Here is a 13037-nt window from a genome sequence, read left to right as displayed (position 1 = left end):
AGCCCCCACTGGCTAGCTAATCGCCGCCATCTTGCATTGAGCTCATATGGTGGTTATCGCTAGTAGTGGAACAGCAGCGGCATGGGAATGTAGCACCCACCCTCCATTTCTACCCTGGTTAACACCATTAGCTCTGTCATTACTGTTATCATTGTTTAACGCTATTCATAGTTAGCATTGTTAGCTGCTAGCCGCCACCTCAGCTGCATCCATGTTGAGATTTGTGTCCACACTACTTAAACACCCTGAATTTTGACCCTTTAAATTACATTTAAACCTCTAGATGGTGATAGCATGTATTTAATAAAACAGTCCTCTTATGCTGCAGAACAGGTGTTCGTTTCAAACTAAAAGATTCACTGCATATATATGTAGTGAGTTTGCAATATTGTCAGCTCAATAGTTATCTCGCTAGACTTTAGATAATGTGTCCTTTCTTGGCTAGAGAGCACAGGAGAAAATGTGTGGCTTGTGTGATGTATTGCACAGCAGCCAAAAAGGTGCAGTGTTTCTCCTTGAGTCCTCCGATATGGGCCCTTTCTCTTTCATTGCTCAGTGTTAAATAATAGCCTGTTGTCATGGGGATAATTCAATCTGTGAGGCCTCATCACAGAGATCCTATCAAAAACACAGTATGCCTAAAAGCATTGGTCAGGACAGCCCTATAATGAAGAAGTCTAAGGTTTATTAGCAGTCTCTAATCTTCCCTAAATCACATTATCCACTGGAGACTTAAAGATAGTCAGTGAGAGTCTGACTCTGCAATTGAAAATGACATCTTGTACTTAGGAGCTGATAAATTTCAACTTGCGACCGTGATTACTTTCAAGTATTTCATTGACTGTAATCAGCCCCAGATTGAATAATCACTACTCTCTACGTCATGTCTGTGCTTTTGATTTCATTAGGGATCTTTGCCGTAAGGATGCCACGTGCGACTACTACTTCAGCATGGATTCAGATGTGATGCTCACCAACAGACAGACACTGAAGCTCCTCATCGAGCAGAACAGGTAATCATATGGTAGCTGGAATAACAACCACGCTGGAACTCATTCAGGGAGCCTCCCTGGTTGTTGTTGTGATCGTTGAACCATTGAAAGTGGCAAAGCCACAGGAACATTACAGCCGGGTGAATGACAGTTTAAAAATAAGCTGCCCTGGCTTCCTGTTTTTTGCCTGGCCACACGGAAACAGTGAAACGGTCTACTACGCTAACCCCGAAATGCCACTTTGCATTATACAAAAAACAAACATGCAAACCCTTTTTCCCTTCTGCAGCTTGTGATTCTGAAGAAACCTCCCTATAAACTGGATGTCGTTGTGGCAGTGGCATGGCATTGTGACCTGTTGGAAGCATGCAATCTATAAACCCCTTTCTAGGATATTTAAAGACAACATGAGAATTCTCTCCAGGGACTGAAGTCAAGGGAGGAAAATTCCAATCTATCTCAGCCATCTTTGCATTAGTATACCATAGTGCATCCATCTGCATCCCTATCAACCATCGCTGTGATTTATGGCTCAATTATTTTAAGTCTGCCCAGTTTATTTCATAGAAAAAAAATCCCTTTCATTGTGGTTTTGGTTTGTACGACTAAAGGAGCTGCAGTGGAACAAACCCTTTGTTACTGTATTTCATACAAATTCAAAGAAGTCGACTAGATTCAGGGGGAAAAAAAGCCTGCTGCAGCAAGCCATTACACTCAATCCAGTCGAGCATGATTTACGGCTCTGGTTTGCATTATGCACTTCGACAATCTGTTAGTGACTTGGCACTGATCATATCTTTCCACAGAGGTTGATCGCCTCGATGCAGCACCGCTACGAGACCCAGTGCATTAGGTGGTTGGCTGTCTGTAAGATGTCACAGATTTTTTATCTACTCTGACAGAATTACCATCTCTCCACTCTGCCTTCTGCTTCCCTACAGAAAAATAATTGGTCCCCTTGTCACTCGTCACGGCAAGCTGTGGTCCAACTTCTGGGGAGCCTTGAGTCTGGATGGTTATTACGCCCGCTCTGAAGATTATATCGACATTGTGCAGAGAAAGCGTGTGTAAGTCACAAGTACAATGAGGGTACACACGCACACAGCAACAGCCCTGCATTTTTATGGTTCACACACTGGTATTGCATCCCTCAGCATAACCATGACTAAAATAAATCTTGCCTTATTGTGCCGAAACAGTTCTCATCCATGTTAAGTCAAGCCGTCATTACGAGCTACATGCTACAATACACATATGAACAGTCGTTAGAGTCACAATCAACCTGTGCAGTAATTTAGCACTGAGTGTCAGAGCCTGCAGCTGTAGTCGAATTCACTTCTTCTCTCTCGCTTTTTATGTGTTTAAAAATAAGCTGAAATGGCGCCCAGATGGCACAAAGGAGTAAACATTCACCCACCACAGTAGAAACCCAGATTTAGTCACCCGCCAAACTGTGGGGAGGAAGACAGTGAGGGATTAGGTCCTTGTAGCTGCACAAGCAACTCCTACTGGTTGGTTAGTGTGCGTGAGCAGAGAAGGTTGGGATCTGGGGATAAACCTCTAAGACAAAGATGGTAGGGCAAGTGGAATTGGTCATCACAAAGTGGGAGTAAAAGGGGTATAGTCAAGGAAAAAAACACCTAAAAGTATTTTTAAATGTACTGCTATGTACCTGTAACTCGACAGACAAAATATTATGATAACGTCTTTTCTTAAGGCCAATTTCCACCAGATGCATGTTGGTTGCGTCTGCGCTCCGGCACGGCAGCGGAGCCGATAGGATTCCATTCTAGTCAATGTGTGTGTTTCCACCGGCTGCGGCTGTGCTGCGTTCCGGCTCCGTCACAGCTCCGGCACTCCGGAGCCCTCCGGAACAGATACGCAGGACTTCTATTTTTGCCGGACGCCGGAGCACAACGCAGCAATTCAGCACAGAGCAGATCGTGCGGGGCAGGAAGTCGTGCACAGAAACACAATAAAACATCCGGTTAATTTTCAAAATAAAGTACAGAGTGTTCACGGCGGATCATATTTCCCTGCACTGCACCTTGAAAACTACATAATGGGTAGAGGCAGGCCTGAAGTCAACAGGTCAGAGGTTTTCAGACGTCATTTCACCCCGTGAACACCATGGACGAGGAGATATTAATCATGGCAGTGCACCGAGATGTCTTCCGGCGGAGCTGCACCGCACCGCACAGCAAACGCAGCCGGTGGGTATTGACGGACGGTGGAGCACGCAGCGGATAACCAGCGCTGCCGTTCCGCAACGGACACGCATCCAGTGGAAATCCGGCGTTAGTCTTGACATGCTGCCTTATTTCGCCATATAGTTCCCAAACAACACACCTGTAGTCATGGCTGTAGTCATGGCTGGCATGAGGCTTATAATGAAAAAATCTCAAGCACTCCAAGAATGCAAATTTACCCAGTTACTGTAAAATGAGCACTTTGTCTCTGTCTTGTTGTTTCTAGGGGTGTGTGGAACATTCCTTTCATGGCACATATATACCTTGTCAAGGGCAGTGCTTTGAGGAATGAACTGAAAGAGAGGAACTACTTTGTGCTGGAGAAACTAGACCCAGATATGGCTTTTTGTAGAAATGCCAGAGAAATGGTAAGAACTCTTAGCCGCCATCTTGAGGGATTCATGTCTCAGTACTGTAAACATAGTGTGAAGTAGTAGTCTGCACTGTAGCGTCTATAAAAACATGACTTTATTAGGGCATAACCACTGTAAGAATATTTATATTTGAATATTTTTTTTAAGAGTCAGTACTGCTAGTTTAGAGTCTCTTAACCCTGACAAAGTCAACAGCTCAACGGAAACCAAAGACTGGCAAGTATAAGCGGTTTTAAATGTCTGTCTGTCATCAAGGCATGAACCTTTGTTTATGGTTGCTCTATAGTGCATTAAGGTTCTCTCCTCCACTTGTATCCCATAATCCCTCACTTTCTCTTGCCCTCGTTGTTACATGACCACAGACAGTGCAACTGGTTGCAATGCCTGGCTGGCTAGCTGACAAAAGTTTGTCTTGTCTGTGTGATGTGTTTTTCTTTCCACTTATAAACTGTCCACCCAGCTGTGTTTTATACCACTGACATGTCACCTATGTTCTGACCTAAACAACTACCATGCCTGATCCAAACATGGTGTACTTTCGGATTGCTTGGCTTTTTTCCCCCAGCATGCATTCCTCCCGTGTTAACCCACAAAAAACATCAGCTTCAGAGGGAACCTTGCTCCTTTCTCATGCAGGCGCATTTCCTCTCCTCCTGAGTTGCTATGTATGTGACATATACATATTTCAACTGTCACTCTGTCTCTTACTCTGAAACAGTAATTTATGTTATGATATTTACATCATGCTTCTCCTTTATTTTAGACCAGTCACAGAGAAAAAGACTCCCCCTCTCCGGAAGCCTTCCATATGCTCAGGCCCCCGAAGGTTTCCATTTGTTTTGATTATTCTGTTTTCTGAAACATCCATTTCCAATGGGTTAGCGCTCAGAAGCCGTTTCATAGCAGACTCTTTTTCACATGAAAAAGACCTGATTTGATTGAGGATTTTTTGGCCCTGCTGAGTTAAATTCAGTAAATGTGTAGTAAAGCAAAGACACATTTTTGTTTCTCCACTGGAATTGAGCATTGTCAATCACTATTTCAGATTGGGCGATTACATATTCAAACATGTAATAAGATTTACTATTGAGCTGCTGCCTATATCCTTACAGAAAAGATCAGGATGTCTGGCAGCTCTTTGGAAATTGATGTTGATCTCTTTGCTTGAGTTCAGGTCCAAAAACAGATATTTGTCTAAGATAGAGAGAGAAAGACCTGTTTTCTGTCCTGTTTATATGATGCCTTCCAAGAGGAGATCAAGGAGGAGAAAGAAGGTTGGAGAGTCAGTTCACATGCAAGTCCCCTGTCCTGATGCTTTACCCCACACCGCCAAACCTTCCAGGAAACATATGTAACCAGCTGCTCCCTCTAAACACACCGACTGATCTCAGACTAGGCTCCGATAATATTTCCTTTCACTCATGTAAACCATCTGGACTAAATCACAGCTTTCACAAGATGATTTTATACATTAGCAATTTGGACACTTGCACCAGCATATTGCAAAACCCTGTCTAATTCATCATTTCTTTTTCTTTTCAAAGCCTAGTCTGATAGTGAGTCCAAATCCACCCCTACACGGCGCCCTCCCCGTGCTTCACTGTAGATAGAGTATCGTTCCTGGAATTGCTTTGTCCCAAGCTGCCCAGCACCCCTCTGTCCCTGTTCTCCCACTCCTCTCACCTCACTGCCCCACCCTGTCCTGTTCCCCAACCCACCAACGCCCTGCAGCCCCGCCACCACCCACCCATAAATAATCTTAGATTATTTATCTGTCTCTTTTGGTTCTATCTAAGTTAAAGCTACTTGATTTCAGTGTGTTAAAGCACACTGAAATCACACTTTATTTTCATTTTGGGGCAAATGAAGCTTTAAAGTAGTTTGCCACGAGTAACTGTCGGTTTTTATGCCGATGCTAACCATCGATGAGTGTTCAAGTCATAAACAGTTACCATAATTATAACCTGCAGAGCATGAATTATGTTTATGTAGATATGGATCTGTTAGAAATCCTGCCTGTGAGACATTAAAGAGACTCCAACTTTTTGTGAAACTGACTGAACTTCTTTTTTTTTCCCCGTGTTTGCTGCAGGGAGTCTTCATGTACATAACAAACCGTCACGACTTTGGGAGGCTCATTTCCACAGCCAATTATAACATTTCCCATTATAACAATGACTTGTGGCAGATATTTGAAAACCCTGTGGTAAGTCATTATGTTTTCTCCATATTCTTCATACACAAAGAAAGCCATTTTTTTCTGAATAGCTGAGATAAACGCGCAGCCACCTGTAAAGGTTATTAGCCATAATGGAAGGATTACAGATGTGAGACAATTCTGAAGTAATGACTTCAGCGTGATAAGACTCCTGACTGATAAGGCTTTGTGATTTACTACTGTATTTGGCACGCTGGGACCTGCCCTGTGGGAGAGGGGATTAGCTCTGTGAGGTATGTAGGTCAGCTAACAGTCCACAAAAATGGCAACTAATCTGCAACTCTTTCTCCTCGCAGGACTGGAAGGAGAAGTACATCCACAAAAACTACACTCAGATTTTCACTGAGAACTACTTGGAGGAGGTTTGTATTTATTCTGCGAGTATATCTGCATGTGCTGGAGATACAGACTCAGAGACAGTGAAAGACAATGACATAACGTCGGACAGAAATCCCACACATCTGCTTTTAACATCTCTGGGTATTACATTTCAGTCACAGCTGCTAAAGGTGAAGGTGTGACTCAAGTCTGTTCTCCGTGGTCTCATTGCTCATGTCTGTGTATTGCAGCCTTGTCCAGATGTGTTCTGGTTCCCAGTCCTCACAGAGAAGGCCTGTGATGAAATAGTTGAGGAGATGGAGCACTATGGTTCATGGTCCGGAGGCAAACATGAGGTCAGTACTGTTAACTGAGGTTCACTGAACACAGAGCTGTAGTCAACACACAGCAGGCACATACTTTTTTTCTGTGGTAATGTTCACACATCCTTGTGAGGGAGACAATGTGTGAATAATATTATGGCTGAAAATACTTGTCCTTTTCATCACCTTTTACTTTTTTTTTCATCCATAAAATGTCAAAAAGTATAGGACAATTGCGATTAAAAACAAGACTAAGGGCCCTGTTTAAGCAATCTGTAGTGCGTGGTCTAAAGTGCATGATGCAAGTGTATTTAGGTCTTCCCCAACTCCACTTTTGCTAGTTAAATGATGCATAATCTGGGTGCAAAATAAGGTGCAAGGGGCAAAGGGGTAGTATTTCATTTTGAATTAATTCAATAAATCAGAATATCATCTTCTTTTCATTTTAAAAGCCAGGGCACCTACACCTAACACATTGCTTTTTACAAGGTGTATTTGGCAAATTGAAGAAGCGAGTGGTTTTCTGATGAGAGTAATGCAGTAAGAGCCGCCATGTCACTGCAGCAAATATTGTGGGACATTTAAGCAGTAGCATTAAAAACTTAAGTTATACACTTGCTAGAGGAAACAGAACTAAACATTTAACTAATGAAAAATCAATGAAGATATGCTGCTTCTCAAACGTAAATGTGCACAGCATCTCTCTTAATGTTGAGTCAGAGAGCAGCTCTGCTCTGCTCTCTGCTATGTTCACATTTTAGACAATGTTATTAATATTCACCTCATTAATGATGAATTATTTCACCCACCTGCAAACCATCAGTGGCTCCCTGTGTGTTTAATAAGCAGGGTGTACGTGCATTTTGAACTCACCTATGTAGGCACATTTTACCATCTGAATAATGTGCCCTTTAAATAGCAGGAAAATAAATATAATATATATATATATATATATATATATATATATATATATATATATATATATATAAAATAAAATTTAGGCTAGGTTTCTGTTGGTCAATGATGCATTTGATGTCTGTCCATGGGCGCACAGAGGAGCACGAGCACATTTGCTACTTGCACAGTGTGGACAATGGCCGTGAAAATGACAACTGCATCAGTCTGAAGCTAACAATGACAATTCAACAGTAAATGGTAAATGGACTGCATTTGTATGGCACCTTTCTAGTCTTCAGACCACTCAAAGCAGGTTTTTTCTTTTACCCATGCACACACATTTACACATTATTGGCCAAGGCTACCATACAAGGGGCCGCCTACTACTCAGAAACCATTCATACACTCTCGGGAGCAATTTGGGGTTGAGTATGATGCCCAAGGATGCAGACTGGAGGAGCTGGGGATCAAACCACCAATCTTCCACTACTTCTGAGCTACAGCCACCCAGTTGTGCTGCGCTGTACTCTGCTTTGTGCCAGGTGTAAAACAGGGCCCTAAGACTCAACAGCCATTATCCCACTTAAATATGGTTATGCTGAGGCACAACGATGCTTTGAGCTAAAAGCTAATTTGTTAATTGCATTTGTTAAAGGCTAAAAAAAACAGGGCTACAAGAATCAGTTTATGAGATTGAAACAAGCTCACATAAACTCAATATTTTAGTATTAAATAACAATAGGTTGCCCATCTATTACTGAACACATCATTTGCAGCAATAGTTGCACACAGTTGGAGACACCAGGGCTCATTTTCTAACCTTCAGAAGAAGCCATTTGCTGTAATTTATTCAGTACACATTAAAAAACTTTCACAACTTTTAAATTGCCTGAGTAAGATAATTATCATAGTAAAGACAAAGCCTTCCATGTCTTGTTGTGGTTAAGTGTTTGTTGTAATTAATCCAGCACAGACATCAATAGGAAGAAGTGGAAGGCAGGAAATAATCCCTCATGTTGCCTTGTAAACTTTATTGTAACAGCCTTGCCTTTGTTGTCTTTGATGCCTGGGTGAGCTGTTACTTTCAAACTAACTTTCACGACATTCAGGGGTCAAGGGGGTCGAATGTTAGCCAGATGTAGGGATTAGTGAGTGGACTATTCTTTTAAATGCTCAAAATCCTGTTAGGACACGCACAATCTCACACACAGACACCACTGGTGTTCAGGGTACTTGTACACACATGTTTAATTTTATTACCATCCTGTCCAGGTCCATCATTTAAATATAACCACATAAATGGTTATGATATTGTGTTTAATGTTTATGGTGTCTATTCCATGTGGCCTGTTTTATGTAGGTTGAAATTGGTAATTAATGCGTCTAAAAGTTTGCCTGAGAGACTAAATGTGTACAGATTCTTTGACTAACTCTGTGTGGGGAAAAAGGCTGAGCTGGATGGGTCATTAAGCCTCATGCAGACAGACAACAGTACAGCCTGCGGTTTTAGAGACACACGCACACACAGGCACGTTGTCATCATCATCACCACTTTGTGATGGCACACATCGCGGATTGTGGGTCATTTGTTCCGTCGTTAATCACACTGCAGTATGCTTTACTTCCTCTCTTTTTTTCTCAGGACAAGCGGATCGCCGGCGGCTACGAGACGGTGCCGACGGACGACATTCATATGAAGCAAATCGGCTATGACAAAGAGTGGCTACACTTCATCCGAGAGTTCATATCGCCCGTCACGTTAAAAGTTTTCTCTGGCTACTACACTAAGGTAAGTGTGACCTCATGGAGAAGTGAAAGAAAGATAAACAATGAACGCTGCCACTATTTGCCCAAAAGCTTAAACTGAAGAAAAAGTTTCCTCTTGTTATGGACCCTGTTCTCACATGTGCAGCAATTAATAACAGCTGACAGGTTCTCCATCGGTTATGTTCAAAGGTACACTGACTGTCAGCTAACTTGATGGATTAATGTGCTTCATCACAGGGTTATGCTTTAATGAACTTTGTGGTAAAATACACGCCGGAGAGGCAAGCGTACCTGAGGCCCCATCACGACTCTTCCACCTTCACCATCAACATCGCCCTCAATAACAAAGACACAGACTTTCAGGTAAGGAGTTGTATTCAAAGAAAACTTCGCCCCAATGACCTTTTTTAAGTTGTTTTATGTCAGTTACTCAGCCTGTGTTACACTGAATTCGGGAAGAAAACCTCAAATCCATGAATCCAAAAAGGGGGAACATTCATGATAAATTCAAGTCATCAGGGTCCACGTTTAACAACAGCAAAAATAAACCGAAATTTCTGCTTACAAACTCCCCAACAACTCGTGCAATCTGACTCGAGTCTCATTTATCCAGCTGTATGTTCAGTGTTTTCCAAACACATGCATTCTTGCCTGTGTTTGCATTTTCTAATATACATCTGCATAAACAGTCTCACGCATGGACAAGTAGCGCACCTGGGCTGTTTATGCATAAATGATTTAAATCAGTGTTTCCCAACTGGTCCAGCCACGGTGTCCAGATTTCTACTCGTCATTAGTTTGAGGTCCACACAATTTAACACACTGAGCGTATACTTGCGTTTGGACATGTTGTTGAGCTAGTTGGCTGTCTTTGTAAAAGCTGTTGTTTAGTCCCTCACTCTACTGTAGGAAACGGCACTTCAAAATAAAAGCTCTGTCCTGATAATTCACCGTACTTCAAAGAAAGTGTTTGTTTTTTTTAACAAACTTGACGCGTTTGCGAGTTACTTGCAGTCCATTAGGAATGGGCCCACGACCAGCTTTTGAACCACGACCCACCAGTTTGGAAGCACTGATTTAAATATATCATTTTTGCAAAAAATGCATGTGTTTAGGAAGCACAAGGGATATCCCGATCCGATCTCAAAGATCTGGATCAGGGCCGATCAAGGCATTTTTTAACGGAGGGAGTTCGGGGTATATTGAGCTGTATAGAGGATCCAATCCTTTGTTTAAATAAGCTATCATAAAACTCTCCGCTTTACTTTACTTTCCTCCTCTACTCAGCTGAGCTCCTCTGTGTGTGTAAGAGCAGGGGCTGAGCCCCGCCTGCGGCAAAAATACATGCCTTAACCAACAGCAAAAAAGCAGTATGACACTTTTTATTTATGTGTTGTTTTTTTTTTTTGTTTTTTTTTAAACAAAATTATGAGCACTCACTTCATTTCAGCTCAGTGTGAAAGTCTTGTGTGATTATGGCATGGTGTTTATCCACAAGTGTAAAAGAGACAGACAGCGGTAAAGAACTGAAGACAATCTTGTCAACACGCCACTGCAAAGTGTGACAAAAGCTCCAGGAGCAAGTGTGACTTGTGATTTAACAATATCAATGTAGCCTAATCCACACTAAAGATGCACAGACGGCAAAAATAAACTGAATAAAATACCATTCAATCAGGTAACTCAGGCAAAGACTGCATCAAAGCAACCAACACTGGAGAAAAGGCTACTCTCTGAAGGGACAGAGATATTCCCTCGAGACAGCAGCAAGGCCAATAAGATTAAAGGAGGGGTTTGTTATTTAGATCTATTTACTTGCTCTGTAAATAAATAAACAAATAAATAAATAAATAAACAAAGGCAGGGATTTTTTGTTGATGCATTGCAGAGCTTTTCAATTGTCAAGCATACACATTGGATCGGGTTTAGTAACTTTAATGTACTTGAAGTGTGCACTGTGGAGCTGTATTATCTAAGAAAACAGAAGTATTGAATGGGACTTGTTATCGTGGGATACTCATTATAAAATGACTCGGATCGGGGGCAAAAAACTATCAGGACACCCCTACATATGACTGGATAAGTGAGACTCGGATTATACTGCACTAGTTGTATCAAAGTCTGTAAACAGAACGACATCAATTCATCAAGATGGTTTGCCTTTTTTGGATTCTTCATTCACCTTGGAGGTATGCATGAAAAGAGTCATGAAAATGATCATTTGGGGTTTGAAGTACTCCTTTAAGGAGTTCAAGCATGCTGATATTAGAGTGGAATGCTTGATGGCATCTGGGTGTCATCCAGCTTGATTTAATGCGAGTGTTCTCACTTTAATCATCTTCCCTGTATTCTTGTTGACTCCAATCAATAGTGCAATTTTTTAATTCCTTCCTTTCCTTATATCAGGGCGGGGGCTGCCGTTTCCATCGGTACAACTGCTCCATAGAGTCACCGAGGAAAGGCTGGAGCTTCATGCACCCAGGACGACTGACTCACCTCCACGAAGGCCTGCCCACCACCAAAGGAACGCGCTACATTGCAGTGTCCTTCATCGACCCTTGAACTATCTGATCATACTGTTAGTCTTTTGACCATGCTTTGCTTTTTTTGTCATGTTTGTTTTGTTTCATTTGGCGTTTTGTGTCCCAGATGTTTTGCTGATGCAGTTCTATTTCAAAGCAAAAGCTTTAAAAGACTAAATGATTGCATTCAAGAAATCTCTGTCAAACAGAGTGTAAGGTGGAGAGGAAAGTGACAAAACTAATTCACACTTAAGATGTACAAATTAGAAAGAAAAATTTGCTAGCAGGGAACACAATGTGCCACACTCCCATTTCCATTGAAAACCAACATCCTACTTGGAATTACTGTACTGTACTGTAAGTTATCACCATATCATGATTTTCACAATACTGATTTCACATTGTCAAGGTAACTGTTAGTATCACACACTGGTTTGCTAGCGATTAGATGAAGGATGCTAGCATGCAGATGGCCGTTTTGTATCATTTTTGTTTCAGGTAAAATGTCACAACGCCTATATACTGCCTCCAAATCAACGAGTGGTGCTCATCAACACTCCACGTTTCAACATTCCAGATTTAACTCCATATTTGGACGGTGTTTTCTACCCTGAAATGATTCAGATTTTCAAATCAAGTTTGATACGTACCCAGTGAAAAATAAATCTATTTTTTTTGGAATTTTTCACACCAGAAAAACGAGACAGCAGAATTCAATATGAATTCTGTTTGAATGAAGTTCAATGTTCTGTTTTACTTGAAAGGTTTTTCGTCCTTCGCTTTTGGAAAATGGCAACATTCATTTGTTTTTCTGAAGACATTTCTGCAATATTTTTCTGAGAGATGTGTGTGAATGAATTTTGAAACTCAGAAAGTTGTTTAACTTATTGTCAAAACTTAATAAAAGTCTTTATAAAAAAAAAATAAATCTGTTCTTTGTTATCTGCATCATAAAAAAAGTGATTTTGCATTCAAAGCATGCAGTGGCCTTTCTACAAACTCAGCATACGGTAATTTCAGATATTCAAGAAATTCAGTCCTCTGTCGATTCTTTTGGCAAAAGCAAAGCAGTGTCTGGAAGAGATCACTGCCCACCGCAGACAGCCTTCCATTGTGTTATCACTGCATCAGTTCATCACAGACTGTCAAGTTGTTCTCCACGGAACACGTCGCATGTAGAAACAATCAGGTCTGGTCTGGACCGGAGTACTGCTCTGCAGCGGGGAGCAGCACTGAAGTGTTTGGGGTGTGGTGTGATGATGTATATCGGTGCAAATGTAGTTCAGTTTACCTTAGGGGCTCAGTGTAAACATGTTCACATAACCCTGTGACAGTGCGCCAGATGGGAGTTGTAAGGGCTGATGACAGAGCAGAAGG

General features: G+C 41.6%; 1 protein-coding gene across 2 annotated transcripts in view; it reads left to right on the top strand.

Moving 5' to 3' along the window:
* plod2 (procollagen-lysine, 2-oxoglutarate 5-dioxygenase 2) overlaps positions 1–12588 on the top strand; it is a 41148-nt gene extending 28560 nt beyond the window's left edge. Inside the window, exons 11-20 of one of the 2 annotated variants that reach the window (XM_033638325.2) lie at positions 909–1013; positions 1934–2059; positions 3468–3609; positions 4379–4441; positions 5708–5821; positions 6130–6195; positions 6403–6507; positions 9014–9160; positions 9376–9501; positions 11545–12588. In XM_033638325.2, the coding sequence (XP_033494216.1) occupies positions 909–1013; positions 1934–2059; positions 3468–3609; positions 4379–4441; positions 5708–5821; positions 6130–6195; positions 6403–6507; positions 9014–9160; positions 9376–9501; positions 11545–11700 (1150 nt within the window). In that variant the 3' untranslated portion in view covers positions 11701–12588. The remainder of the gene's footprint in view (positions 1–908; positions 1014–1933; positions 2060–3467; positions 3610–4378; positions 4442–5707; positions 5822–6129; positions 6196–6402; positions 6508–9013; positions 9161–9375; positions 9502–11544) is intronic. The other variant, XM_033638326.2, reaches the window with a different exon arrangement.
* The last annotated feature ends 449 nt before the right edge of the window (positions 12589–13037 follow it).

Source organism: Epinephelus lanceolatus, chromosome 20, assembly GCF_041903045.1.
Source record: "Epinephelus lanceolatus isolate andai-2023 chromosome 20, ASM4190304v1, whole genome shotgun sequence".
In the NCBI taxonomy this organism is placed as follows: Eukaryota; Metazoa; Chordata; class Actinopteri; order Perciformes; family Serranidae; genus Epinephelus; species Epinephelus lanceolatus.
This window is presented reverse-complemented; position numbering and strand designations above follow the sequence as displayed.